General features: G+C 43.1%; 1 protein-coding gene across 1 annotated transcript; it reads right to left on the minus strand.

Moving 5' to 3' along the window:
• Window positions 1-3,189: 3,189 nt before the first annotated feature.
• Window positions 3,190-26,905, minus strand: LOC310784613 (F-box only protein 40-like; the record flags this gene model as incomplete). The annotated part of the gene is made up of 8 exons (XM_083645607.1): window positions 3,190-3,405; window positions 5,456-5,780; window positions 6,934-7,065; window positions 7,790-8,031; window positions 23,810-23,995; window positions 24,278-24,759; window positions 25,244-25,859; window positions 26,894-26,905. 8 exons carry the CDS (start codon window positions 26,903-26,905, stop codon window positions 3,190-3,192), a joined length of 2,211 nt encoding a protein of 736 aa, XP_083501733.1.
• Window positions 26,906-27,455: the final 550 nt, after the last annotated feature.

A 27,455-nucleotide genomic window follows, 5' to 3' on the forward strand; every position in this document is an offset into this window, starting at 1 on the left:
GGGCGAGCAGGCTATTCCCTGGCTTCAGGAAGGTTAGGATGAGTATGTTGACGATTGGGGTTAGGGTTATGATTAAATTGAGGGTTGGGGCTGGGGTTAGGATCAGGCCCGGCGTTGGGGGGGGGCCTGACCAGGCCAGGCCCCCCCATTCCCCAAACTGCCCCCCCCCCCTCATTAAAAAAAAAAAAAAAAAAAAAAAAAGGCTAAAAACGTTTTTCCGTTTTTCTGTTTTAAAGTTTAAAACGGAATCTGGCTGTCATTAGGCATTGATTAACTGAATGCTATTGCTAACTGTTACTTTGAACATCCATTTGCAATGATTCTGGCTGGATATTAACTATTGTAAATTTGTCACAATGAATGCAATTTGTGCCCAATGTGTAAATACATTTAATATGAATTGTTTAGGCCTAATTATTTGTAAAGTCACAACACATTAGAGATGTGTGTAGTTCTTCATAGATTTAGCCTCTTCATTTTGCTCTCAAATGCACCAGGTTGACGAATTTTACTTTAAAATGTACAAAATCTTCTTCCGGGGGAGAATCCCCCCGGACCCCCCTTGGGTAGCTTGGCAGGCCCCCTCTGTAACTTGGGTCTGGAGCCGGGCCTGGTTATGATGATTAAGTTGAGGGTTGGGGTTAAGGTTAGGATGATTAAGTTGAAGGTCGAGCTGGGATGATTATGTTTAGGGTTGGGGTTTGGGTTAGGATGATTAAGTTGAGTCTATTAACCAATTGAACTGGTCAGTTTTTTTGCCTGCCTATTTGTTGGTAACCACTAATCTATTCTAGAGAATAAACATTGGTTCTCTATTGCAAGGTTGATAATTTTGTTCATTAGCAAAGCCGTTTAGCACTGTCCCATAATACCAAAACATACTGTGAAATGAAAACAACCTAATTCCAAAAATATAACTTTTTTTTTTTGGTTGCAAACATGCATCATATTCATGTTCCATTAAAGGTTTGTGCAATATATTAGCTATGAGAATTTTATGACCTTATGTTGAAAACTAGCTAAAGCTTATCTCATTTTCCTCACCTCATGCCCTGCAGGGTCAATCTCCTGTTTGAAGCTTGCCCCGCCCACATATGTGATGTCACACCAATGAGGGCATGCGATTTTGATTGTGTAGTTTCACAGGTAGGGCTCAGAAAAAAAAGTTTTTATTTTCACTCATCAGGCATGAAAATAATATTTTTTATAGCCTCTATAGCTTAAGTGTCCCATAATACCTCTATTCACCCTACTCAATCAGGTCATCGAGGGCTGGAATCCTGCAGGTTTTTTGTCCTCCCTGATAGTGAATGAGTTGTGTTAAGAGTTAGGAAATCCTTAGAAATCTTGCAAACGGCCACCATAAAACGGTGCTACTTTGCCGCAAGTGTATCCTATTACATCAATTCAAAATAGTGGGGACATTGACAATAGAGAACCCCAGGAATGAGTCCGGAAGTAGCATGTTGGGAGCTTACAGGGAAAAGTTAATGGGGTTTTAGAATGGCGATTTAACTTAAATGCGTAAGACAAGGTCTGTGGTTAACAAAAGTTTATGGGAGTGGTAATTTGTGTTCAGCACGATAATCTTCACAAACGTGAATCAATTTTATGACTTTTGAAACATAAATTCTATGACCCAAATTCACAGTACAAGGGATCACCAATTACAGCTCATGTGCTTCAGAATCATAAATAGTATCCCCGCCAATCTGAGTATGTTAGAAAATCAATTGTAGTAAAATAATTACATTTGAATAATTCATAAATCAAATAGATCATCTTAAATATTAGCTAAAGAGATCATGAAAGAGCAATAAATGCTTTGTTTTGTGCAATGCCTCATGAGGTACCAAGTGTAATATTCTCAGTACCATGGATAGGGAAGACATCATCCCTACACCTGTCCCAAAGTGTCCCATGCGTATGTTAGGCTAACATGTAATCTCACTATAGATGCATTATTAGATGCAGCAGGTTGCATTCAAAATGTTCCACAATTGTTTATACACTAAAATTAGAACTTCGCACACAATCACTCAAGCGTGAAACTCATGTATCAAATCTCTAAACCAAACCTACAAGCACATGTTCCGCTTTTCACTCAGTTTGCAATTCTCTATCACACTTTTTGCAAAACACTACACACTTTTTTTTTTTTTTTTACCTTTATTTATACAGGGGGAGTCTCACTGAGAGCAATGCTCTCTTTTTCAGGAGTGCCCTGTTCACATTCACACACACACATTCACACCTGGAAGCTGACCAGTACAACCACAGTCTGATCTGTTGGCCACTGAGCAGCTCCACTGGAGCAGTTGTGGTTAAGGGCCTTGCTCAAGGGCACCTCAGTGGTGGTAATGAGGGAGGGGCAAGCGCTGCCTTTTCGCTTTCCTCACCCAGATTTATCCTGCCGGTCCCGGGGATTGAACCGACGACCTTTCGGTCACAAGCTCGCTTCTCTAACCATTGGGCCACCACTGCCCAATAATTAGTAGTTTTTTCTCATATCTACATTAGGCACAACATTCAAAAACTAAAATAACATGTGTTCATTTGGATGCACTGCCATCCCAAATGTTTAAATTAATTTACCAATTGACAACATCTGCTCATCATCACATGAATCATTTACTCAGATATCAGCGCTTTAGCACTATAAAGAAAGGCCACAGGTGAGCTCTCTTGTTTTTGAGAACAATGTTGCAATGAGAGCTAGAGGAAGACGTGTGCAGTAAGAGGAGGAAGAGCAGCACACTGACAAAGATGACAAGCAGAACAGTTATCTCAGATGAGATCCAGGTCACTTTGGTTCACCATGCGGTCCACATGTGTTGAACATGAGGGAGGCTGGGCAGATGACAGTCTAGACTCCAGACCCAATCTGAGCTTCACTGCTGCTTCCATCATGGAGATACATTCAGAAGCAAGCAAATAAACATGTCGTTCCACCCTTGGGTCAGTCAGAGAGATATATACTGTATTAATTTGATGGTTGTGTGTGTCATTTGACTGCAAAAGAGCATTTTAAAAAGAGGTGGTTTTGAATGCAGTGTTTCATTTTGCCAGTGATTTGTGGAGTTTTGCATTAATTGTGTTGTTTTGTGTTGAGTTTTGAGAAATTGCACCCTAGTTTCAGAAAATGTGTGTAAGCAATAATTGTGGGGGAAAACTGTATAAATGTCCTTTTCAATCCTGACATCTGCTTCCCATGAACTGGGTGACCAGACTTTGTCTCTCCTGGCTGCCTCCCTGTTGCTCACTCATGCTGGGAAGGGGAACAGACTCGCTTTGGGGAGAAGAAGTCTTGTAGTATGGACAGACTTTTAGATGAGCAGATATTGGAGGGATGTCTGCAAAACGCCATGAATCCACTGAGGAGAAGAGATGACTGAACTCCCACACCTGAGCAGATTTAGACGAGACAAGAGAGAAGATGGGGGAGGGGAGAGGAGAGATGAACATGGGTCACATAGCAGTCCCATAAAACACAGGGCCAGTTATCCCATAATGACTACAATGGCTGTAAGTGGTCATTTATGACTGCTAGATTCCAAACTAATCTCTCATGATAAATACCCAATTGAGAGATGAATGCATTTATTGTGTAAAGATATCTTACTGTAGCACCAAAATGTGAAAGGATACTGTAGGCTAAAAATAGGCCTAGAACCCTGGGTTCCATGCGGTGAATATGACTGCTTATGGCCGAAATAGGTAACGGGATGGGTTTAGCACCCCAGCTTGGCTCTCTCGTGAGGGAGAAATCCACAAACGCTACGGATTAGCCTCCCGAAAATCTGTGTAAATATCGGAGCGGCCTGGGGTCCTTCAGGCTAGAGCGAGGTGCTCGGCGCAGCCGAATGACGTGCAACGCACAGGCCTTCTTGAAGGCATCCTCTCTGCCTCTGGATGCCTTTGCCCTGGGAGGGCCTGGTGAGACGAAGGAGGAGAGCGGCCGGGAGACAACCCGTAGCGCCGTAGAGCCTCCATGCACCGAAGGGTCTTGTAATGCTGCGATGTAGCACTAGCTCTATTGCAGCGGATTGGGCGTGATCGGCCCTTCCGCGGGCAACGTTGCAGACAGAGTAGGAAGGGCTGATCCGTGAGCGGCTGCTTCTGGGATGCGGGTCGGGGTCTTAATCGGCCTCCTTTGAAAATCACTATTGATTGGGTTGAAAATCACTATTGTAGTGCTCTCTGAAAGTTGCACTTGTGGTGACAACTCAGTCAGTGACATCAAGGTGGGTATTCCATCAGCACCTTTCATCACCAGCATGAAATACTGAGCAATGAAAACTGTTACCGCCCACAAGAACAAATTGGTGATCCGTTACCCAAGTACACACAACTATTCATTCTGACTCCTTTTTTTTGCATCTTTCAAAAATATGCTCTATAGGCAGAGAGAGGCTGAAAACAGTGTGTTAACCATTTTAAAAGACTGAGTTTAGATCAGCCATTCCCAACTGCCAACCTGTGGGCCGGTGTTGTGCCAAAAAGTGATTAGCTGCCAAAAGGTGATTGCTATCCAAATATAGGACTAAACAAGGATATTAGACGTACCAAACACATATAAACATTGCAAACAATACTATAGTATTGACCTATTATAGGCCTACGTTATTATATACACCTATAAACTGGGCAATACAGCTTTAATAGGTTGCGCTGCGGACAGTAATATTCTTTTTCAGCTAATCACTTTTTGGCAATCAATCTTTGGCAGCTAATCACTTTTTGGCAGCTAATCACCTTTCGGCTAGTCTCTTAGAACAGACGAGTTGGCTTCCGCAATTTTCAAATGCTTCCGCCATACCGTCTGTACTTCGTGGGGGAGAATCATGCACCAACCGGAATGGGAAGCAGAAAGGCGGGTCTTCCGCTCATTAGTCCAATCAGAATCTTTTTTCGTGGACACACGTGTCGTGATTGGTCGGATTTTGTCGAACTTCCTTCCAGTCTGAAGCTTTTTTTCCCAACTTCCTTGTGCATGTTCTGGGGGTGTAACGTACAGACTGTATAGCTGCATTCGCCGGATGTAGATGAGACAGTCTGTTTTAAGAGACTACCTTTCGGCAGAACACTGGGGGTCATTGGTGGCCCGCGAAGGTATTGCAAGTGGGCTGCCAAATCTTTTGTAAAACATTACGATCTTAGTTTTAAAAAGTCAGTAATTTATTATTATGTATGAGAATGCATTCCTCCATTGTTGAATGACACAGTTATTTAATTTGTAATCAAATGTTTGTTAATCAGCCTATTGCAGACAGACCATCATGTTTAGTTTCAGATTTGTGTGTGGTGCTGATGGACAGCTCCTTTTATTGTTAATATAAAAAGTCCCCTCAGAAGGCAGCATTTGACCTCAAGTAATTTTCAAGTGGGCCATTAGTCGGAAAAGGTTAGGAACCGCTGGTTTAGATGATTTAGTGTGTAGGTGTCTGTGTCTCACTGGTTTGGCCCTCCACTTGGCTCCTCCATGTGAGTAGGTCTTCCTCTCCCAGCGGAGGGTGACCATCCCTCTCTCCTGCAGCAGAGAGGAGCACACATCCCTCATGAGGTGGGACACCAGGGCCAGCTGGGACAGGGACAGACTGTCCAGGAAGCGGGCCATGTGGCACAGCACCTCGTAGGGCAGGGAGCTCAGAGAGTCCTCTCCTCCTCTCTTCCTCCGGCTGACGGAGGAAGGAGACTCCGCTGGGCTGTTGGGAGCCTGGGAGCGCTCCACCAGAGAGGCTGGGAGGGTCGGACGCAGGTTGAAACTGCTCAGGTCCTGGCTGCAGGGAGGAAAACAGTTACTACGTTATTCATTCAATTAGGGCCTGACCCATACTGGATTTTTGGGGCCGATGCCGGATTAGAAAGTAAAACATTTCCGATATCGATATATCGGATGATATGCTTTACTGTGTATACATATAAAAAAAAAAAAATTGCAATGATCCCTCAAATATCAAACACTTATGACAAAGATAATGGAGGCAGGATATTTTACAGTGCACTGAAACCATTCGCTGAAACAGTAAACTTCACTGGGAATTTAATAATTATAAATAACTATAAAAACACACACACACACACACACACACACACACACACAGAACAATATAACTTGAAGAAAAATAACAAATACATCAAATGTTGTCTATATCACTTTAAAGAATAAAATAAAAAATATCAGCGCATATATATACACCGATATGATATATCTTTGATATGCCAATATCGACCGATAGTCTCAGTCAACCGATATATCGGTCGGGCTCTAATACAAAGTGCTGTATGAGTTTTTAAAGTAGGATACAGTGTGTGTCCATCTGCAAAGCTTGAGTATGGTCTTGAGTTTGAATTTTAGTTTGTATCGAAGTACCTTGCAGGTATGAGTCTGTGAATACATAACATACTGTCTATTATCATGTAACAGTGTTGGTTCACACCCTAGTGTTCATCATGATATGAAGGACAAATAAGCACAGCTCAAAGCTTCAGTGAGGGATAGGCTACTGATGTAAGGATACGTTTAAATCTTACAATATAAAGTTTGAGTGAAGAATCATTTGTTCAAGTGTGAAATGTTTTCTTGATGTGATTCCAGTTGTAGATTGTTATTCATCTATGTAGCCTATTTCAGAAATATATTCCATTTTGGTGTGAATAGCTGTGACTTGGTGAATCAGAATTATGTCCATGTTTGAATGTTGCTGTTGTCAGTAAATCTGAATTGGATCAGATTCAGTCAACTTATTGAGCAAGTTATAAATCAACATTAAACCTTGAGGTCTTCACTCAAATCTCCTTTTTTTTTAGCTTGAATAAGTCTTTGAAATTACCTTATAATGTAATTCCGGGTATTCAAGTTTAGTAAGTGTCTAAAGTGTGTGCAAATCTGTACATCTATAGAGTGGGTTTGACTTGGTGTGTTTTTCTCACTTGTAGGAGACGGTGGCTTCATGTGTGGAGGGCTGGAACCTCCTCTGGCTGTAGGTGCAGCCCAGGTAGGACAGTGGGCATCGCTGCTCGAACCAGCCACTCAGACCTGTCTGGATGTCACTGTGCACATTCCTGGATCACAAGGAGGATAGTTATTATCGGCTAATAAAGATCAATATATATCAAACACACTTCATGTTTCCATTCACAGTTAACCCACTACCTTTAATCCATATTTACTCACTTTTCCTGGGGTCTTTGAGTGAGTCATACATAGAGCGCTTCGATGTGCCATCAATATTCCAGTGTTCTTATTAAGATACTGTAGTCTATATTATTGTTTAGAAAGTGATGTGTTAAAAATTACAAATGGGACAATGATACACAGGTAATGGGGGTTGTGCAAACAATACACTGCTGAATCTAAAGGTGCTGTAAGTGATGTTTCTTGTTAAAATAAGTGTTAAATAGCTCTTCTGACAGCCATCACTGATAGAGAGTATCTGGTCAGTAACATGGGTCTCCCAGTCCCTCCGCTCTGCACTAAACAGAAAAGAAGTTTGTGGAATCCTCTCTCCTGATTGGATGAAAGTGGGATGGGATCCTAGAACATTTATTTTCTGTATACTGCAGAGCAGAGAACTGACCAGAGAACTGTTATGTATATTTCTTGTCTTTAGGTGAGATTTCTAGATAAACCCGTAGTGGGTTTCTATCTCACCTGCACATGTTTTTTTTATTTCTTTGTATACATTTCATTTTCTGTTTAACCTGTTTGCTTTTAAAATAAATAATAAACAAACAAACAAACAAACAAACAAACAAACAAACAAAGACCAAACACTATATCAGCCACCTGAAGTGTGTGGGGAACTCCCTGCGGTGGAAGGTGTGTCCACAGAGGAACGTGAAGACGGAGTTGCCATGGTTTTGTCTGCTGTTCACGCTCTCTGCCTGCAGCTGGAGGCGGAGCTTCAGCGGCCTCTCCACCGTCACGTCAGCCAGGGTGGTCTTCCGTTTGAACGGTGCAGTGCAGAACGAGTGCGTTTGTGTCCCCTCATCAACATACAGCCCGTCGGTTCCCTTGGTCTCACTGATCTGCAGGAAAATCAATAATGACAAACCCTTGTGAATTCAATTAAGCCCCTCATGAAAAAGTACTACTGAATCACTACACAAAACCTATTTGTGTAGTAGTGGCTATGTAATCACAATGTAGGAATGGTGCAGTGAATCTGGTTATACACTATCATGACCAGTGTTGGGGGTAACTCATTACAAAAGTAACATATTACATGTAATATATTACTTTTAGCAGTAACTTAGTAATATTACTTATTACTTATAGGATTTCAGTAATATTATACCAGTTAGGCTACTTTGTCAAGTAACTCAAGTTACACATTGAGTTATATTTTATTAAATCAAAGCACATATTTAAAAAAGATACAATCATTTCCTAATCAAACTGTGTGTTTTTATGCAAATAACCAGTATAGATGAAAATAGCAAAGGAAAATAATATCATTTAGAATTTTGGATTGTTTACACTGACTTCAAGGCGGTTGAAATTATTTTTCGCGATGGTTCGACGCGGCGGCGATGTCATTCTGCTGCTGCTGTTGTTTTGGTAAAAGTAACGCAAAAGTAGTGTAATAAGTAACGAGTTACTCCACACAGAAAGTAATATTGTAACGTTACTTATTCCTTTCAAATGAAAGTAACTAGTAATATGTAGTATATTACATTTTGAAAGTAACTTGCCCAACACTGATCATGACACACCAGTAGAGTTCTGTAGCAAAACAGTAGTGTTTCCAGTAGTAATCAAGGAGTGAATTTTGCTACTTGGTGTTAGTAGTGAAAAAACTGTTAAAAGACTATTGCTTCACTACACAGACATTTAAATAGTAATCATGTAGAGGTTTTACAATTTGCTCATACAGTGAATATGTATTCACAACACTACAGCAACACTACACATATTTTAAATAGTAATCCTGTACAGGTTCTATTACTTGGGCAGGGCTAACGAGACCAGATTGAGCCGAGGGCAGCTGTAGAGGGAAGCAGCACACAAAGAAATCACAAGACCAAACTAGACAGAGTTCATGACAGTTGCAAAGCTAAATGTTTCTTTTTCAATGTTGTAAACTAAATAGAGATGTCAAGCAGAGCTGTTTTAGCAAGAAAGAGACTCAAAACACCCAAATACAACGAATCCAACTGTGACAGCGACAACACAATAACTGTAAGTAGAAGGCATTTTCCTAAACCATAATCAAGTCTAGCATGGTGTGTTAGCTAGCTAAAGCTGATATAAGCCTGTTAGCCTGTGTTTACTTCATCAAATATACTTTATACACGATCAGATATGAGGGTGTGGTAGGGTGGTTATGGTTGACTCTGTGTGTGAGTGGAGGTTAGCTTCTTTTGTTGTTCAACTTATTTAGAGAGTGAAAGTAATGCCAGGCCAAGACGTCTGGTGCTTAACTGTAAGGATGTCAAGTGGACCACCACCAGGAAACTGGAGGCGGTTGCTGGTAAGAAAAGCTATTATTTTTAAAATCTTGTCTCATGAGGTTGGCCTGTTTGTAAATTCCCACATGTGTGACTTACAGGTGGCTGTTCTGCGCATTTGTCATATTTCTCACAGGTTAAGTGATGGAGAAGTGTGACTGCAGCCAAAAATCAGTTCTGAAGATCGTCAAGGCAAAGTATTTTTTTTAAGTGTAAATAGGACAATATTCAATGTACGGTAATTGGATTTGAAATCAAGCCATTCTTGTTTGATAAGAATATTTTATATGCACGATAATATTGCATGATACTGAATAGGCAACTAGTAGCAAATGTGTCAGTTTTCAATAGTGATTCAAAAGGGTTTGTGTAGAAATTAAAATAAATTCAATAGATTAGTAGTGATAAAACACTACACATCCAGAAAGATGTAGTAATTCCATATAGGGATTGTGAAGGCATACAGTAGTAAATGTGTAAGCATTGTGTAATAATTCAATAATAAATGTGAAGGGATGAGTAGTGTTTATATAGTCATTTCCCAAAAGCCAAATAATGAGACAGAAGTAATTAAGTAGTACATGAAGTGATTTAAATAGTACATTATGTAGTAATTATCAGTAGTGATCAGTAGTGAAAGGGCCTAATTCTCTACTCATTACTACTGAAATCACTACATAAATCACTACAAAGCTGAAATCCCTCATTTCCTGGATACATTTTCTACCTGTGGCTCTGATGCCAAGACGTTTTGGAAGACAGTCAAATCTATGGGGAACAAGCTCACTTCTCCTCATCTTCCCAACACGTTGACATTTGGTGACACTGTTGTCACTGATAAATCTCGCATGGCCTCACTTTTCAATCAGCATTTTGTCAACGCGGCCCATGTCTTCACGGTGACGCCCCCCACTGCTGCTTTATTACAGTCTCCTCTTTCTTCTCCTCCCAGCCCTGGCACCTTCTTCTTCAAACCCGTGTGGAGAGAATTTATAGGTTGTTGTAATACCTCCTCCTAGATGTAGGGGGTGCTAAGTGCATAAAGCTACTCTTTGTTGTTGGACTTCAGTAAGAAGTCTATAAAAGGAAGTGACGAACAGGAAGGTGGGGTCAGGCCCCATGGACAGGAGATGGGACTGAACCACAGGGCTCTGTGAGACTTTGGTTTTTGTAAATAAATCTTTTCTAATACTTTCACCTTCTGGTTTGTATTGGTTTTATGAAGTTAGAGTTATAATTCCTCACCACAGTTTCCGTCTTGACCTCGGAGGTTTTTGCGGAGCTCACCAAGCTGGACTCTAACAAGTCAGCTGGCTCTGATGGTCTCGAACCCATGTTTTTAAAAGCTGCTGCTCATATAATTGCTGCTCCCATCACGCGGCTTTTACAACTTATCTCTTGAGCTGTCTGCCTTTCCTTTTGACAGGAAATCTGCACTGGTCTTCCCGCTCTTTAACACATTCACTGCCAACAGTTTTTTTTTACTGTAGGTAGCTTCTGCCAAGTTTTTTTTTTTGAGGATTCTGGCTCATCTTTCAAGAGCCGAGGATTCTTTTCTGTTAGGATTTTGTGAACACAAAATATCTCAAAAGAACTAGAATGTGTGCTTTCTCTGTCTAAAAGAGTTAGTTTGTAGAGTTAGTAGTTATGTAGGCTAGGGATGTCAACGGTTAACCGTTAATCGATTAACCGTCGCTAACGTCGTTGTTCGGTTATTGCTGTCGGTCTATCAGTTAATATAAAAAAAAAAAAAAAAAAAAAAAAATGTTTTTTGTCTATTTACTCAATGAGCTCATGCCCAAACAAGGCGTGTCTATTTAGATGCTGAAATGTTAATGCTTTTTGTGTTAGAATTATGCCTTTATCTGTAATGTAACAGATTGTTGTTGTTGTAATGTTTACATAAACAGGAAATAAAGCTCTCAAAAATATATTTCCTTGTCATCCATATAAGAGCCAGAATGATTTTGGAATGATTACCTGATCAAAATGTGGCAATAAACTTATAAATTTCAGCAAAGCCAACAAAAAATAAAGGCATAATTCTAACACAAAAAGCATTAACATTTCAGCATCTAAATAGACACGCCTTGTTTGGGCATGAGCTCATTGAGTAAATAGACAAAAAAAAAAAAAAAAAATAAAAAAAAAATATGAATTAACCGATAGGTTAATCGATTATTAGCGTCGGTTAATCGAAAGTGAAATTAACCGAAAATTGACATCCCTAATGTAGGCATTAGCAGTTGAATACAGCATGGTTTCAGCGTCTGAAAATGAAAGGTGAGAAAAATGCCTTTTTGTGAAATTCGATAGAACAGTCACTTTAACCATTTATTTTTGGCATCAGTAAGACGTCAGACATCTAAACAATAGTTTTGAACAGTAATTTCCTCCATAACAGCAGGAAACTCCCCTCTCCTTCAAACTCCTCCCTCCGTGTGTGTTCTCCTCTTCCCTCCGTGGCTGCAGCGGGTGTGTCACAAGCGAGTTTCTGTTGTCTGTGCTGCCTGGCTGCCCCTCGTCGGGCGAGTCTGGATGGGCTCGCTCGTTTCTTGGGGTTTCGGTTGAGAGCTTTGATGAAGCTTTTGCGATTCTGGGCTTTATGCTGCGTGTTTCAAAGTGTGTTCCACCCAGTCTATTTTTGGAACCCCCCACTGTTGTGCGCCACCGTTGTGCTCCAGCGCGAAAGCGTTTTCGCCTACAGTATGAGAATGGCTTCCTCACGCTTTTCCCTGCAGTTTTGGCTCGGCTTTCAATAGTCTGGAGAGCACTGTCGCCACTTAGTGGGTCGGTGGAATGGGTTTGTTCGGTGGCTCCCATATTTTTATAGGAGATGTAAAAGGGTTAGATCAACGTCCCACCGTCAATTTTTTTTTTTTTTTTTTTTTTGACGAGTTAACTCGTCCACGGCAGTCAACCGTTGTTGTTTTTTTGACGAGTTAACTCGTCCACGGCAGTCAACCGTTGTTGTTTTTTTGACGAGTTAACTCGTCCACGGCAGTGAACGTGTTAAAGGTGGCTCTGGCTCTGACCCCAACTGCTATAGGCCTATCTCCATCTTGCCCTGCTTGGCCAAGGTCTTTCTAGAGGCTCGTTCATAATCAGCTCAGCCACTTCATGGCCTCAAATAACATCCTGTCCATCCTGTTTGCAACTAGCCCTGAAGAAGGCCTTATGGCCGAAACATGTTGGCTGTTTTATTCTGTTCTATGAATAACTAGCCTTATATTAAAGCTTTTTAATGAAGAAGAGTGCCTTGGAACCCTTTTTGATGAACTCTATGCCTTCCCCAACATCCAAAGAGTACCTTCTGTAAGCATCTTTTCATTATAAGGAACGCCGAAGCCCTCCTTTCCTTCCAAACATCCTGTCCAACTTGCAGTATGGCTTCTGGCCGGGCCACGGGTGCATCACAGCTACCCTGAAGGTCTTGGATGACATCAATGATGTAGCCAAGGCTGCTGGCAATTCTTTAATTCACCTGTATGCCGACGACACTATCTTATATTCAACGGGCCCTTCTCTCCACTCTTCAACATAGTCTTACCTCTATTGAGCAGTCATTTCACAACCACCACCTACTTCTTAATTCCAAGAAGACTAAATGTATGCTCTTTGACAGGAAACAAGATACCGCCAGCACCCCTAAGATCACCTGTGCCGATGGCTCTGAGCTGAGCCTACAAATACCTTGGCCTCTGGCTGGACCCATCCCTCTCTTTCACTACTCACATACATCACCTGCAGTCCAATGTCAAAGCTCGCCTGAGCTTCCTTTACCGTAATAAAGCATCGTTCACCCGCTCGGCCAAACACACTCTTGTCAAGATGACCATCCTCCTGCCCATCTTCGACTACGGCGACAGCATCTACAGAATCGCTTCCCAGACCGCTCTCAGGAAACCTGACATGCTCCATCACTCTGTCATCCGTTTTGCCACTAGTGCACCCTTTACCACTCATCACTGTGACCTCTACTATCTGGTCGACTGTACATCTCTTCACACCAGACGGTCTCTTCACTGGCTCCAGCTCATCTATAAAACTATTCTTGGCAAAACTCCTCTCTACCTCTCCTCCCATCTGCACTTCTTCACTTCTGACTACAACTTAAGGTCCAGCAAACTCACAGTCCTCACATCTCTTACTGCTTTTAAGCAAATTCTGCAACAGATCGTAGTCGACTGTTGTAGCTGCTGACGGCCTCCCACCCGCACACATACCCCCCACAGTCGCTTCTCCTCTCCCCCTTCTCCGTCCCTTCACCCACCTCCCGCTCTCCCCCCTCCTCCTTCTCTCTCTTCCTCTCGCTTTATTTCTCCCTCTCCCTTTCTCCTCCTCTCTCTTTCTCTCTCTCTCTCTCTTTCTCTCTCTCTCTTTCTCTCTCTCTCTCTCTCTCTCTCTTATTATTATTGTAATTTGGACTTGTATATAACATGCTCCTGGCTGCTACTGTAATTTTAACTTGTATGTATATAACCTTGTTTTTACTCTACCCTCCCCACCCCCCTCCCCTCAAAAGGCCATTGCTTTGTGTTAGGCTGCTTTTGTATATAAGAATTTGTTCTTACTTGCTCGCCTGGGTAAATAAATATAAAAAAAAGAAAAAAGAAAGAAGCAAAAGAAGATGAGTAGTGATTCAGTAGCACTTTTTCATGAGGGAGCACACAGTAAATTAATTATAGTGGGGTGACAACTTAGCCTGGGTAAACCCAGCCCCCACGTGACCTGCTCTCAGACCTGCTCACTCGTGAGCAGGGTCTGTCTGAATGTATCCATTATAATAATATTATCATTAATCTTAGGTGAATAATGATTTCATTTTCCACCACCTTACCCCTCAGCCCTCTATTGCATGGTGTTGCCAAATGGCAATAATTGTTTATCTCAATTTTACTAAAAGCCAGTAATATAAAATCCCTGTTTTACTGTTGTGAAAAGGGAGACTTTTACTTTGAAGGACAAATAATTGATCACATCACATGACTAGGAAATCCTGTTTGCACTCCTTTTCCATGGAGTCACGACAGTGCTGTGACCCTCCAGGGCACATGTGTTGCAGCAAACCCCAACACAGTACATTCTGGGCCAAAAATAGAACGAGTTTGTAAAGTAATTCCTTGCATGCTGTTGCCATCATGCAATACAAAGTTGTAGCACAATAGAATCTCTAGTAATATGTGATCGAAAAATGCGAAATAGAAGAACAGAATGAATCTTAACTCATTGAGTGCCAATGACGATAATCGTCGTCAATTCGATTAGTAACGTAGAGTGCCAAAGACGACGATTGTCGTCAATTGCGTTTTTTGACGGTGGGACGTGGATCAATGCCCGATACATCTCCTGTACAAATATTGTAGCTATTGGAGGTCTATAACCTATTTTACAGAACCCTTAGGTGGCGACAGTGCTCTCCAGATTACAGAAAGGCAGAGAAAAACAGAGAAGAAGTCGTTGGGGAAACGGAAATTGCATCGCATCCGTATGCATCGATATGCATGAAGCATAAAGTTAGCTGTGCCTGCAGCAGCCAATCTGCTGCCACAATTGAGCCCCTCCATGTCCGCTGCGACAGCCCATCCGCATGATCAGCCGTGGAGTTGTTATTATTCTCAACTGGAAGCATGGGAGCCGGTGACAAACACACGCGGAACGCTGTAAAAAAGCTGGATGTAGCGCACCCTTCACTGTGCACAGCAAACGCAGTAGAAAGCCACCAGAGACACTCCCACGGACTGGAGGAGGGGTTTGCAGTTGAGGGGGAAGGGGGGGGGGGGGGGCACGCAGAGCAGCACACAACACCAGACAGACCCAGACAGCAGGAGAGGATTGGCAAACGCAAGCCAGAATATCCGATGCCCACCAGCAGCAAATCAAGACCAGCAAGAAGCTGCAACCAGCAGCGCACGCAGGGGCCAGCGCTGCTGGTTGCAGCTAAAAAATATTATTCTGCCAAACAAAATTCCCTGGCCTTCACTGTTTTATTGAAGGAAAATATCACACAATATTCTGTGGGCCTCGAGAAATCACTGAAAAAAGCTCTGAAACTCTGGCACTGGGAGCGTCCGTTCTCCAAAAGTGGCTGGCACTCAATGAGTTAATGTTAAACCTATCCACCTTATTTCTAGCTGCCACGATGCCTGATGGGTGCTTCTTCCGCTTCCGTTTTTTTTTTTTTTATATATTTTATTTTCAGTTTTATATTAATACTTACAGACAAACAACCATAAAATTTAAACAACAGTAAGATGACAGCCACGACAGCAATAACAAGGACAAGAAAAACAAACAAAAAACAAGACAAAAAATAAAATAAAAAGTTACCAGACATATTACTAATTGAACTTGCGGCATGTTTCAAAATGTTACAATCTCAGGCATACAGAGCGGAGGTGGTTACATGAGTTGTGACATTACAAGGTGGTTATTTATCTTTTCAGATAATCAACAAATGGACCCCATATTTTCAAGAATTTATTTGGCCCTTTGGATTTATAATAACGTATTCTCTCCATCTGTATAATTATGATCATTTCGTTAAGCCATTTCTGAAAACAGGGGGGTGCAGGCGACTTCCAGTTTGTCAAAATCATTTTTTTGGCAGCCACCATGCCCAGCATCAGTGCTGCTTGTTCTTCTACTGGGTAGCTTAAAGCAGCTTCTGAACAACCAAAAAGTGCTAGCTCTGGATCAGGAAGAATGTCTTTTTCATAGACCCAGGAAAACCACTGAAATATTTTCTGCCAGAACTCATTTAAATGCGGACAAAACCAAAAAAGATGTGATAAGGAGCCCTCTGCACCCTTGCATCTGTCACATACTGGAGACACTAATGGATAAATTCTGTGTAATTTAGTCTTTGAATAATGAAGTCTATGGATGACCTTGAATTGAATAAGTTTGTACCTGACATTAATCGAGCAAGTTTGAATTCTAGACAAAGCTTCGCCCCAAATGTTACCAGACACTTTAAGCCCCAGTTCAGCGGACCAAGCTTCTTTCAAATGGTTGGAGGGCACAGGAGTAGTAAATAGATATACAAAGCATGATATCAGATGTTTGGAGTCTGGAGGAAGCTGTAGGAGCTCATAGAATGGGCAACTCCCTGGCAAGGTTTCAAAATTAGGGATTATTTCTTTAATATAATGTCGAATTTGGAAGTAACGAAAAAGGTGGGAATTTGGAATATTAAATTTTGTTTTCAACTGATCAAAAGAGGCAAACTGACCATCTATATATAAGTCACCAAGAGTCGCGAGTCCCCTGTCCCTCCAGACAGCAAACGCCCCATCTGTTTGAGATGACAAAAACATGTGATTGTGGCATATGGGAGTGTGTACAGAAACGTTTGGCAATTTGTTGACACTTCTAATCTGGTTCAAAATCTTGAGAGAATTTCTTAAAATAAAATTATTGCCAATCAATATACCTGGGGATTCAGTCATGGAAAAAAGCAAAGTAGAAAGGGAGGAACTTTTCACCAATGTAGCTTCAATGTTCAGCCACAAGGGGGCATTACTAGCCAGTGTGTCACCTGGAAATCCCAATTTCCAATACATCAATGCCCTGGCATTTGCTGCCCAGTAATAGTGTCTAAATACCGGAAGGCCTAATCCACCCTCGTCTCTTGACTTTTGCAGATGTACTTTTGCTATGCGATGAGCTTTATATCCCCAAATAAATGGAAGGACAATGGAATCCAACTTCTTAAAAAAAGAAAAATTGGCAAATTCTGAAACAAATACAGAAATCTAGGAAGAGACACCATCTTAATTGCATTGATACGCCCCACCATAGACAAGGGCAGGATCCGCCACTTCTCTATATTCAATTTGAGCTTCGTGACCAAATCGACATAGTTGAGTTTATATAAAAGTTTTGGATTTCGGGCTATTCTAAGTCCTAAATATGTAAAGTGGTCATATACAATTTTGAATGGTAGAGCAAGGAGGAAATCAGAATCTAAACTGTCTGTTAAAGGCATGAATTTTTACCCCAATTGATAGTGTACCCAGAGAGTTTGCCAAATGCTTCAATAAAATCTAACAAAGGAGGAACAGACATTTCTGGATTCATGAGGTATAATAATGTGTCATCTGCGTAAAGGCTAACACGGCTTTCCAGGTTTCCTATCTTGATACCTCCAATATCGGGGTGGCTCCTAATACCTATTGCAAGGGGTTCTAGGGCTAGATCGAAGAGTAAAGGAGAGAGCGGATCCCCCTGTCTCACCCCCCTCTGTAAAGCGAAAGGCCCAGATTTGTCACTGTTGGTAAGAATACAGGATGATGGACAAAGATATAACATTTTTACCCATGCAATAAAGGAATCCCCAAACCCAAATCTCTGGAGCGCCTCAAACATGTATGGCCACTCTATCTGATCAAACGCCTTTTCGGCATCTAGAGACAAAATGGCCGCTTTGGAGTCCCCTGCCTGGTCACTGTATAGATTGTTAAGGAGCCGACGCACATTATTAAACGAAAATCTACCTGGAATAAACCCAGTTTGATCGGGATGTATGATTGATGCAATATGCCTTCCCAGTCTATTAGCTAGTATTTTTGTGACAGATTTTTGGTCGAAGTTGAGGAGAGCAATGGGTCTGTAACTGCCAGGTTCTGTCTCATCTTTGCCTTTTTTTAACAGGATACATATGTTCACCTCATATAATGATTTTGGAAATCCATAATTTTTAATGGAATCTTTAATCATCCTAAGCAAAACTGGTGCAAGGGTCTTATGAAATGCCTTGTAGAATTCACAGCCATACCCATCTGGGCCCGCTGCTTTACCTGAGGGAAATGACTGAATTGCCTCGACTAGTTCACCCTCCGTTATATCTGAGTCCAGTTTTAATCTGGCTGACTCGTCCAACTGTGGCAGGTTAAGGGAGTCAAAAAAGTCGGCAAAGTCTGCATCAGTGGCCTGAGATTTAGCAGTGTATAATTCAGAGTAGAATTCTTTAAAGTGATTGTTTATTTCTTTTTGGTTAATTAGCAGGTCACCTGATTTAGATTTAATATTATGAATTGCACGACTCGCCTGGGCTCCCTTCAACTGTTTGGCTAAGAGCCTCTCCGGTTTATCGCCCAACTCAAAATCTCTCTGTTTGAGCTTGAGTAAAAGTTTACCTATGTTTCCACTGAGAATGCGGTTATATTCGTATTTTAAATTCAAAATCTTATTATAGTCCTCTTGTAGAAGGGAGTTCCTATTGGACTGTTCGATGATTGGGAGTGTGTTTTCAATCTCCATCAGTCTGCGGCGCTGTTCTCTTTTTTTTGAGGCTTCAAACGAAATTATGTGACCCCTCATAACTACCTTAAGGGCCTCCCAAAGTATCGAATCAGACACCTCTCCTGTATCATTAGTCTCAAGGAACTCCAGAATTCGTGTTGATGTATATTCAATAAACACCTGGTCTGTGAGCAACCAGGGGTTAAATCGCCAACAATAGGCTTGTTTGGGCAGATCAAGCTTCAATTCCAGTGATACAGGACTGTGGTCTGATATTAATATATTATGATATTTAGTATGCTCAATGTTAGATATCAATTTGGCGTCAACTAAAAAATAATTCTTGTATACGACTTATGGACGTGGGAAAAAAATGAATAGTCTTTATCTACTGGATGTTGTAATCTCCAAATGTCTACCATATTTCTTGATTTAATCAGGTTGTTTAACGTTTGGACAGATTTAATATTGGGCGGAGTACGAGAAGAAAGCCTATCAAGGTATGAGTCGAGATAACAATTAAAATCACCTCCCATTAGCAAATTTGTGGTGCTGAGGTCTGGTATTAAGTCAAACACTTTACGGAAATAGCTTGGGTCATCAATGTTTGGACCATATACATTTAGTATTGTAACAGGTAATGAATGTATACTTCCAGTAATCATAATATATCTACCATTTGGGTCTGTGATAACAGAAACAAGTTGGAATGGAATGTTCTTGCGAAAAAGAATAGCGACCCCACGGGCTTTAGATGTAAAAGGAGACTGGTACACCTGGGAAATCCAGTTAGCTCTCAGTTGTCTCTGCTCTGTTACTTTAATATGCGTCTCCTGTAAAAGGATGATGTCAGCTTTGAGAGACTTTAAATGAGCAAACACTTTGCCTCGTTTGATCGCACTGTTAAGCCCACGAACATTCCATGAAACCAGTGTTATGTTACTCATCCACCTGTTTTATACCATTATATCCTGACATGTATACCTGATAATAAAGGCAGTTTGTAAGAGCATACCGCCATGAAAAAAAAGATAAAAATAAAAATAAACAATAAGTCTGGCAACACATAACATTAAACATAAACACATCCCAACCCCTCCCCCACTGAAACTTCCCCAAATGAAGAATCATTTTCCCCATCTGACTTATCGAGGACCGCCGGGCGTATAGCATGGCACCTAACACCTGACTATTAGACCCCTCACCTGCACACTCACACACCCACACAGATCACACACGTCTCCCAAGACCACACACGCACACACACACACACACACACACACACACACACACACACACACACACACACACAAGCGTGCACACGCACGCACACATAGCAAAACAAAAATCAAATTAAACACACAAAACACTCACTTTCAAGGCCGCTCGGCTGCAGCGGCATCACCTAGAAAGTACCTGTGGATCACAGTATAGCAGCCAAGATAGACTCCGCCATAGATCACTGCTACTTTATTTTTTATTTTTTTTTATGTCCAACTAAAACAATTAGCCACTGTAGTTATGGTAATATTCTAGCCATAAGGCAATTTAACAAGATTAACCTATCTAAATCCACTAGCCAATTGAGTGAACATATCAGCATGATGAAGAAGAGAAAAAAAAAGAAAATGAAACAAAATCAGTGGCCTATATAAGTCAAAGGCATAAAGAAAGCCACGCCTTCTACATTTCAGTTCGGTGATGTTACTGTAGGTATGGAAAAAGTAAAAAATAAAAAATGAAGTCAGGCGTGACTTATTGTAATGATCATCATCGCAAATTACGTTTAATCATATAGCCCTAATTATATAATTACTGTCGGAGGCGGAGCCCACCAAAAATATTTCACCTGAGCAATAACCTCTGTTCCAAATAGACAGCCTCCTCTTGTCCAGTCAATTGTCTATAGCCATCTCGTCCCTCAGGGAGCTGTGGTCGCGGCAGTCACATCTTGTTAATAAAGTCCAGGGCCTTTTTCGAGTCGTCAAAACGCCGTTCTGCTCCACTGGCTAGGAAAATCTTGAGAGTGGCCGGGTACATAAGAGCAAATTTAACGCCTCGCTCATGTAGCTTCTTCTTACTTTCCCTAATCATTTGGCGCTGTGTCTCGACAGCTCTCGTGTAGTCAGGGAAAATCCCGATCTTGTGGTCCATCCAGCTGATATCACGTTTCTCTCTTGCTAAGCGTTGAATCTGAGACACGTCTCGGAAACACAGGAATCTGGCAATTATAGCCCTCGCTGGTCGGCCATCCTGATGCGGGCCCGGCGTGCGGTGTGCACGCTCAATGATAAGCCCTCTCTGAAACTCAGTTCCCAAAAGCCCTGGCAATACTTTCTCCAGGAAATCAGCAACATTCCCTTCCTCGCAGCCCTCGGGAAACCCTCGGAATCTTAGGTTGTTTCTTCTCCCTCTGGCCTCTAGGTCATCAACCCATTTTCGCATTTGCTCCATCTGAGAAGTAGGAACCAGAGGGTCGGCCTTGGCAGCCTCAGCGGCGTCCTCCAGCATGGAAAGCCGGGACTCTGCATTATCCAAGCGCTCCGACATGACTGACAGTTTCTCCTCGATCGCAGAAGTTGACTTTTTAATGTCCGCCAGGGCTGCTTTTTGGTTAACATCCATCTGCTTCAGTAGTTGGTGCATGCTTGCCATTTCAGTGGCGAGGCTGTCTTCAGGAGCAGCGACGCCATCTTCGCCATTGTCTTTTCCGCTGCACAGATCATTTTTCGGCAGTTTATCTTTACGTCGCGCCATATATATCAATAAGTGGCGTCAATATTTATCGTTAATAATAATATAGCGCTAATTGCCGTCAGTTAACCCGCAGGTTTAATGGTTTTAAAGCAGGTAAATTACACGGTGATGCCAGGAGTTCTCAGCCTACGCAGCCATCCACCAAACCGGAAGTGGCATGGCGACCTTCACCGCTTCCGGTTTTAACTTGACAAAAAAAACATCTATGAGGATTTTACAGCAGAGCCATTCTGCTCTACAGCCGTGTCGTTCGGGTGCTGGGATAACGTAATGCATTGTGGGTAGTCCACTACTGTGGCTAATGCTAGTGGCTAGCGTAATAGTTACTTTACATGGCAGTAAAACGCCACTGAATGACCAAATTGATTTATCTTTTAACCATTTCGAGTAACACTGTTTCCATACGGACCCCCAGCTTTGCTTAGTTGTTTATAACGTGACTATATTTATAACTTTTATAACGTCCTCCAGTTTCCGGTTTATAATTCGGGTCTGCAGCCGAGTATAACAAAGGAAATGGCAAGCTGCAACAATAAGTCACGTTAAACCGGACGTTGTACTGTCGCGAGTGGAACTATGGCTTATGACTTTGAGAGATTGGGCTCCTGCAGCCAGAAACATTTTTTGGTGTGTGGTGTATATTATTGTCCAGGGGGGCACTGTATTCTCTCGCTGACTTGCTTCTCAGGTGATCCGCCCTCTGCCCCGGGACGCGAGTGATCAGCCTGCCCTTATAAGGAGGACGCCGACCGTCCAGGGGGCAAGACAAAATCCAGGAAGAAGGAGACGACGGGGAGAGCAGACTGGAGGAGCTGGCCGTATCGAGATGAAACCCACACACAACGCTCGCTAAGCCCGCCACAAAGGGACGGTCTGACCTATTCTCACTCAGTGAGTGTGTGGCGTGTCTTGGACGCGACTATGTCATTGAGTATTCCTGCTTTTGTGTCTCTTAAGTGAACGTGAGGAGCCGGCCGGACCAGATCGACGCCGATCTACTGCTGTGCTGAGACTGCTGGGCTGTTCTACAGGACGACCAGACACCCATACACAACGCTCGCTAATCCCGCCACAAAGGGACGGTCTGACCTATACCTCAGTGAGTGTGTGGCGTGTCATGGGCGCAACTTGTTGCTGAGTGTTCCTGCTCTGTGTTTTTAAAGTGACTCTGATCTACGCTGGTGTTGCCGACGGTCGCCCGCCAGAGTGCCGGATCCCTGCCTGCTTGCTGTCCTCCGTCTGCCCGCTGCCTGCCTCGACCCTCGCCGCCATCGCGCCCGGGCCTGCTCGTCTGCCCGCCGCCTGCTTGTTGTTCTCCGCCCGCCTGTTACCTGTGGCCGTGTGGACGTTCTCCGCCTCGACCGCCGCCGCCATCGCGCCCGGGCCTGCTCGTCTGCCTGCCGTCGCTCCAGCCTGCTGAGCTGGGATCCATTGTTGGGGGCTATACCCAGCCTGCCTACTATGCTCTGATAAGTACTCTTACCACCTATATTATCCCAACTCACCGAAGGAACAGGGTGAACGTCAAACGTGAGTTGGGACGGACATTTTAAATCCTTTTCTCTTTTTGTTGTTCGTTTTAGTTTCTCCTTCTGCTTAACACTACTAATGTAGCTCGCGCTCATTGTAGGTCACGTGACACTGCAACTCAATATCTATGGGATTGCCCGTCCTAAGATCGCCCCCCTGTTAACGTTGTGTCCCGTTTGCTGTGCTGTTTGAAGTGGTCTTTTGCAGTTGCCTGCCATAATATAACAGGGTGAAATAATATTCTTATGCAGTGTGTCTGCCGTAATATATTGGTGTGCAGTGGTATTCAGATGAAATGTCTGTCTTTGCAGTGGAGTGTGCAATGTTAATTCCTGTTGCTGGGAATCTGTGTGCTGTGCTGTGTTAGATCTGTTCATGACGCACGTCCTCAGAGGGCCTAAATCGACCAGGAAAGCTAACCTAGATATTTGAAACTGCAAGTGCCCATGTGATTTGATAAATGACTGCGATAGATTTATTTTTGTATTTTTAACTGTTGAATAAAACATTGTATATTTTTGTACCGTAACTACACTGGTTGTTGTGATTCTTTGAAGTCCAGGAGATTTTATAGTTGCAATAGGTGACAGTACCCACAATTATTTTTTACAGTGGGGCATTACAAAATAAGGTGGATAGCTTTTCTTCGCTCACTGTCTATTCTGAAGTGAAGCTCCAAGCAGCCTGGTTGAATAACATCATCCACACCCTCATCGGTCATTATATCAGTGTTGTAACCTCCCACACTTCAAAGATCACTTGATACGAGCTCATTCTAGTTATACAGTTCTTCATCAAAGTGAGAGTGAGAGCTCTGGCTGACCTTGTGACCCAGGACCTCGAGCTCTGCATAGCCCAGCAGGGTGGTTGCTGCCTCGTCGCTGTTCCACTCCTCCTCTTCCACCCCGAGGTCGGACGTGTCCAAACTGCGAGTCTCGCACGGGGCGCGTGTCCTCACGTCTAACATGTGCTCCCGCCGATGCCGCTTGTGACGGTAGCTGACAGGGACCTAGGAGTAGAGGACAGAAGAGAGTACAAATATGATATGTTACAATATGATACAGTAACGGTCAAAACATCTTTGGGCCATGTCCCATATCCATGAGCACCTATGGCTTTTTGGCAAATGATTTGGCATAATGATTTGGGCAAACAGGTTGAATCTGCTGGTTTCTCAGTGCGGTTGGGATGCTTTCCTCTACTGTCTGCAGCCCCACTTCATGATTTCAGCTGATAAAACGGATGCGATTCTGCTGAACAATCTTGCCTTAGTGCTGCTTTAAATCATCACCTTGAAAGAGTGCAAGGTCTGCACCGGGATCGGCTCCAGGCTTCCGTAGACAAAGTCCTTCTCTCTCGGTGTGCATGCCGCAATTTGGCCGAAGGACAGCAGCATGCGCCCGTGGTGCACCAGGTACATGTTGTACTCTTGCGGGGTGAGCTCCTGCCCCAAACGCTCCAGCACCCCTTCGTGCCATGGGGACATGCCCGTCTTCTCCACGCCTGGCGGCGGGGGACAGTTGCTGACCGCAGCACCCCCTCCTCCTCCCGCCTCTGTATCCTTCTCACCAGCTTTTGTCTTCTGCGATTTGTCCAGGTTTGCCTGGGCGGCTGCACAACCGCCCCTCTCCATGCTGAACATCATGTCACATAGGTTGTATTTCTTTGTGCTGATGCCTGAGCCTTGCCCTGCATTGTTCTCCACAGTCTTTTCACCAACACCATTCTCAGAAAAGCTATTGGTATTATCCTCAGAGATGGATGTAGGAGGACCTATGGAGACCAGAGAGAGGGACAGCGGGAGAAATGTAGACACCAGTGGAACATGGGAAAAGTCGAGGGTGGATATAACGTCAAGCTATGTTTTTTAAAGGTTCATCATTACAATTTATTAACCTTGCGAGGCAGCTGAATTCACTGATTAATTCACGTGAGATCATGAGATCACGATCACAGGGCAAATCCATCTAGCCACTCTCCAATCTATTGGTTTGAATCTGAAGCACCAGTGGTTCACACCAATCAGGGCCCTATGAGGAAGCTAGGGGCGGGCTTTAGGTGTGATGCCAGAGGGAGCCCGTAATAGACGTGATAGACAAATGGCTCATCCAATCACCTGCCAGGTATTTTTTTGAAAGTACCTGCCCTTTGGAACGGTTTCCCAGATGGTTATGTGAAAACAAATTATCTGACACTGTCAGGTTAACAATTTATTGTAATGACAAATCTTTTTGTATTTAGCAGCATCGTGTTTCACCTCCATTGGCACCATTGTTTGTGAGGACACCATTGATGAGCCCTCCGGTTGACTTCTCCTCTTTCTCCTCCTTCTTTCTTTCCTTCTCCTTTTTCGCCTGTTCCTCCTCCTCCTCCTCCTCCTCCTCTGCCATCAGCTCTGGGTAGAGGGTCTTCATCTTCAGCCGGGTGAAGAGGTCTCTCTGATCGACCAGGGCCACGACGAGATCCAAAGCCGCCTCATCTCCTCGCCCCCCGTCTGCCTCCTCCAGCAGCACGTTCTGCTGCAGCTCTGCGTTGTGATGTTTGTGTGTTTCATCAACGGGCCAGCGGAGCCACTCCATGGAGCAGCAAACCACGCTGGCAGGACAGACCCGGAGGTGCGCCGCCTGCCAGGAGCGAGGCATGGCGAGCGGGCAGCCGTGCTGCGCGTTGAGGCAGGGCACCCTCACGTTGGGGCAGAGGAGCAGGTGTTCCTCCTCTTTGCACAGGTGGAAGAGCGCTCCGCACAGCAGGCGGCAGGGGATGAGCGCACAGGACACCGACACTTCCACTCGAGCCCTGCAGCGCCAGCCGTAGCAGGACTCACAGTGGACGTGCAGCCGCACCTTGGAGGCCCGAGAGCGAGAACGATGACTCTGAGCGAGCAAAGAGATAGATAGGAAAAGTTAAGACAAGTTTAAAAATGACAGGCTTCCTAATTAGTCCCACGTTTTCATCTTCAAACAATCAATATGGGGTCAGTGGTTAGCACTGTCGCCTCACAGCAAGAAGGTCGTGATTTCGAATCTCCTCTCCATCCTGGTCCTTTCTTGAGACCGGGGCGCGAAGTAGGGTTCCCACAGTAAAACCTGGCCATTTCCACCACTGGATGTAAACTGGGATGATGCTATGTAAAGACCTTTGAGACATGCTTGTGCGATAAGGGCCTATACACATAGCTGAACTAAACTGAAATATGAATATAGTGTTAAGTACATTTAACTATATGTAAGTAAACAGGTTTTATTATATGAACAATTCATATACAAGCAACATTTGATTGAAGGTAATTGTGTATTGTATGTATCACAGCTGCAAAATAAAAACATACCATTCTTTAGATCCTCTGGAAGCGGTCTCTCTCTCTCTTAAGCAGCAGATTTTGTATCCTATCCTGTAAATAGAAAGGACAAATGTGAGTCTCCTCTCATAGAACAAGGCAAGCTGTTTGAATAAACACCTGTTGTTCAATGAATTTCCTCTACTTTAACGTCTCTATGTTATCTTTTCCTGGACTTGAGTGTGAGCAACTGTAGCATTACTCAATTTCCCCTCGGGGATAAATAAAGTTTTTCTGATTCAGATTCTATTGGGAGTCCCCCAGCTCAAAAAACAATCTTTAGCCTACCGCTGTATAGAACCTTGCTCCTTGCACCACGTCTTGTGCTTTAAAGACCAAGTGTGAGTGTGTGTGTGTGTGTGTGTGTGTGTGTGTGTGTGGCGTGTGTGTGTGTGTGTGTGTGTGTGTGTGTGTGTGTGTTTGTGAGTGTGTGTGCTTGTGAGTGTGTGTGCTTGTGTGTGTTATAAATAGAGCTGTGTGCCGACTGAGAAATGTTACACAGGCAGTTTGGAAACACGCTTTGGGTTGCCAGACCTCTCAGCCATTGACTTCAGAGGACATGTCTCTCACCTTAAGTCCCATTCAGTCGGTCACATTGTGCTGCTATGACCAACCTGATCAAACAAAATGAGGCTGAGTGACACCAGATCATTTAGAGTCCATACAGCACCCCCTACTGGAGAGTTTAGAGACTTTCAAAACATGTATGTGCAATATGTCTCATTCGAGTCATTCCAACAGATCTACTGTATTTGTGCTCTACTGAAAACAGTGACTTGTTCAGACACGGTGCATGAAGCACACACTCATTTCCAGCCACTGAATACAACGTAAAGCCCACTGGATAGATGTAAAGATTGGACAGTTGTGTAAATGTGTGATACTTTAGGCCAGTGATACTCAACTTGTGCCCCCTGTGTGGCCCGCGATGGAATTGCAAAAAAATAAATAAAATAAAATAGTCTTTTTTTATTTTTTACAGTGCACCTGAACGCAACATGCAAGATACCCGCTGAATAAGTGTCCAAATGTTCATGTCATTCTGACCAATACTCCACTTCTGTTATAGCATTTCAGTCTGGAATAATGGAATATCTTTCAATAATCTATGAACGAACTATCAATCCGGTGT

Source organism: Poromitra crassiceps (genome assembly GCF_964638095.1).
Source record: "Poromitra crassiceps genome assembly, chromosome: 1".
NCBI lineage: Eukaryota > Metazoa > Chordata > Actinopteri > Beryciformes > Melamphaidae > Poromitra > Poromitra crassiceps.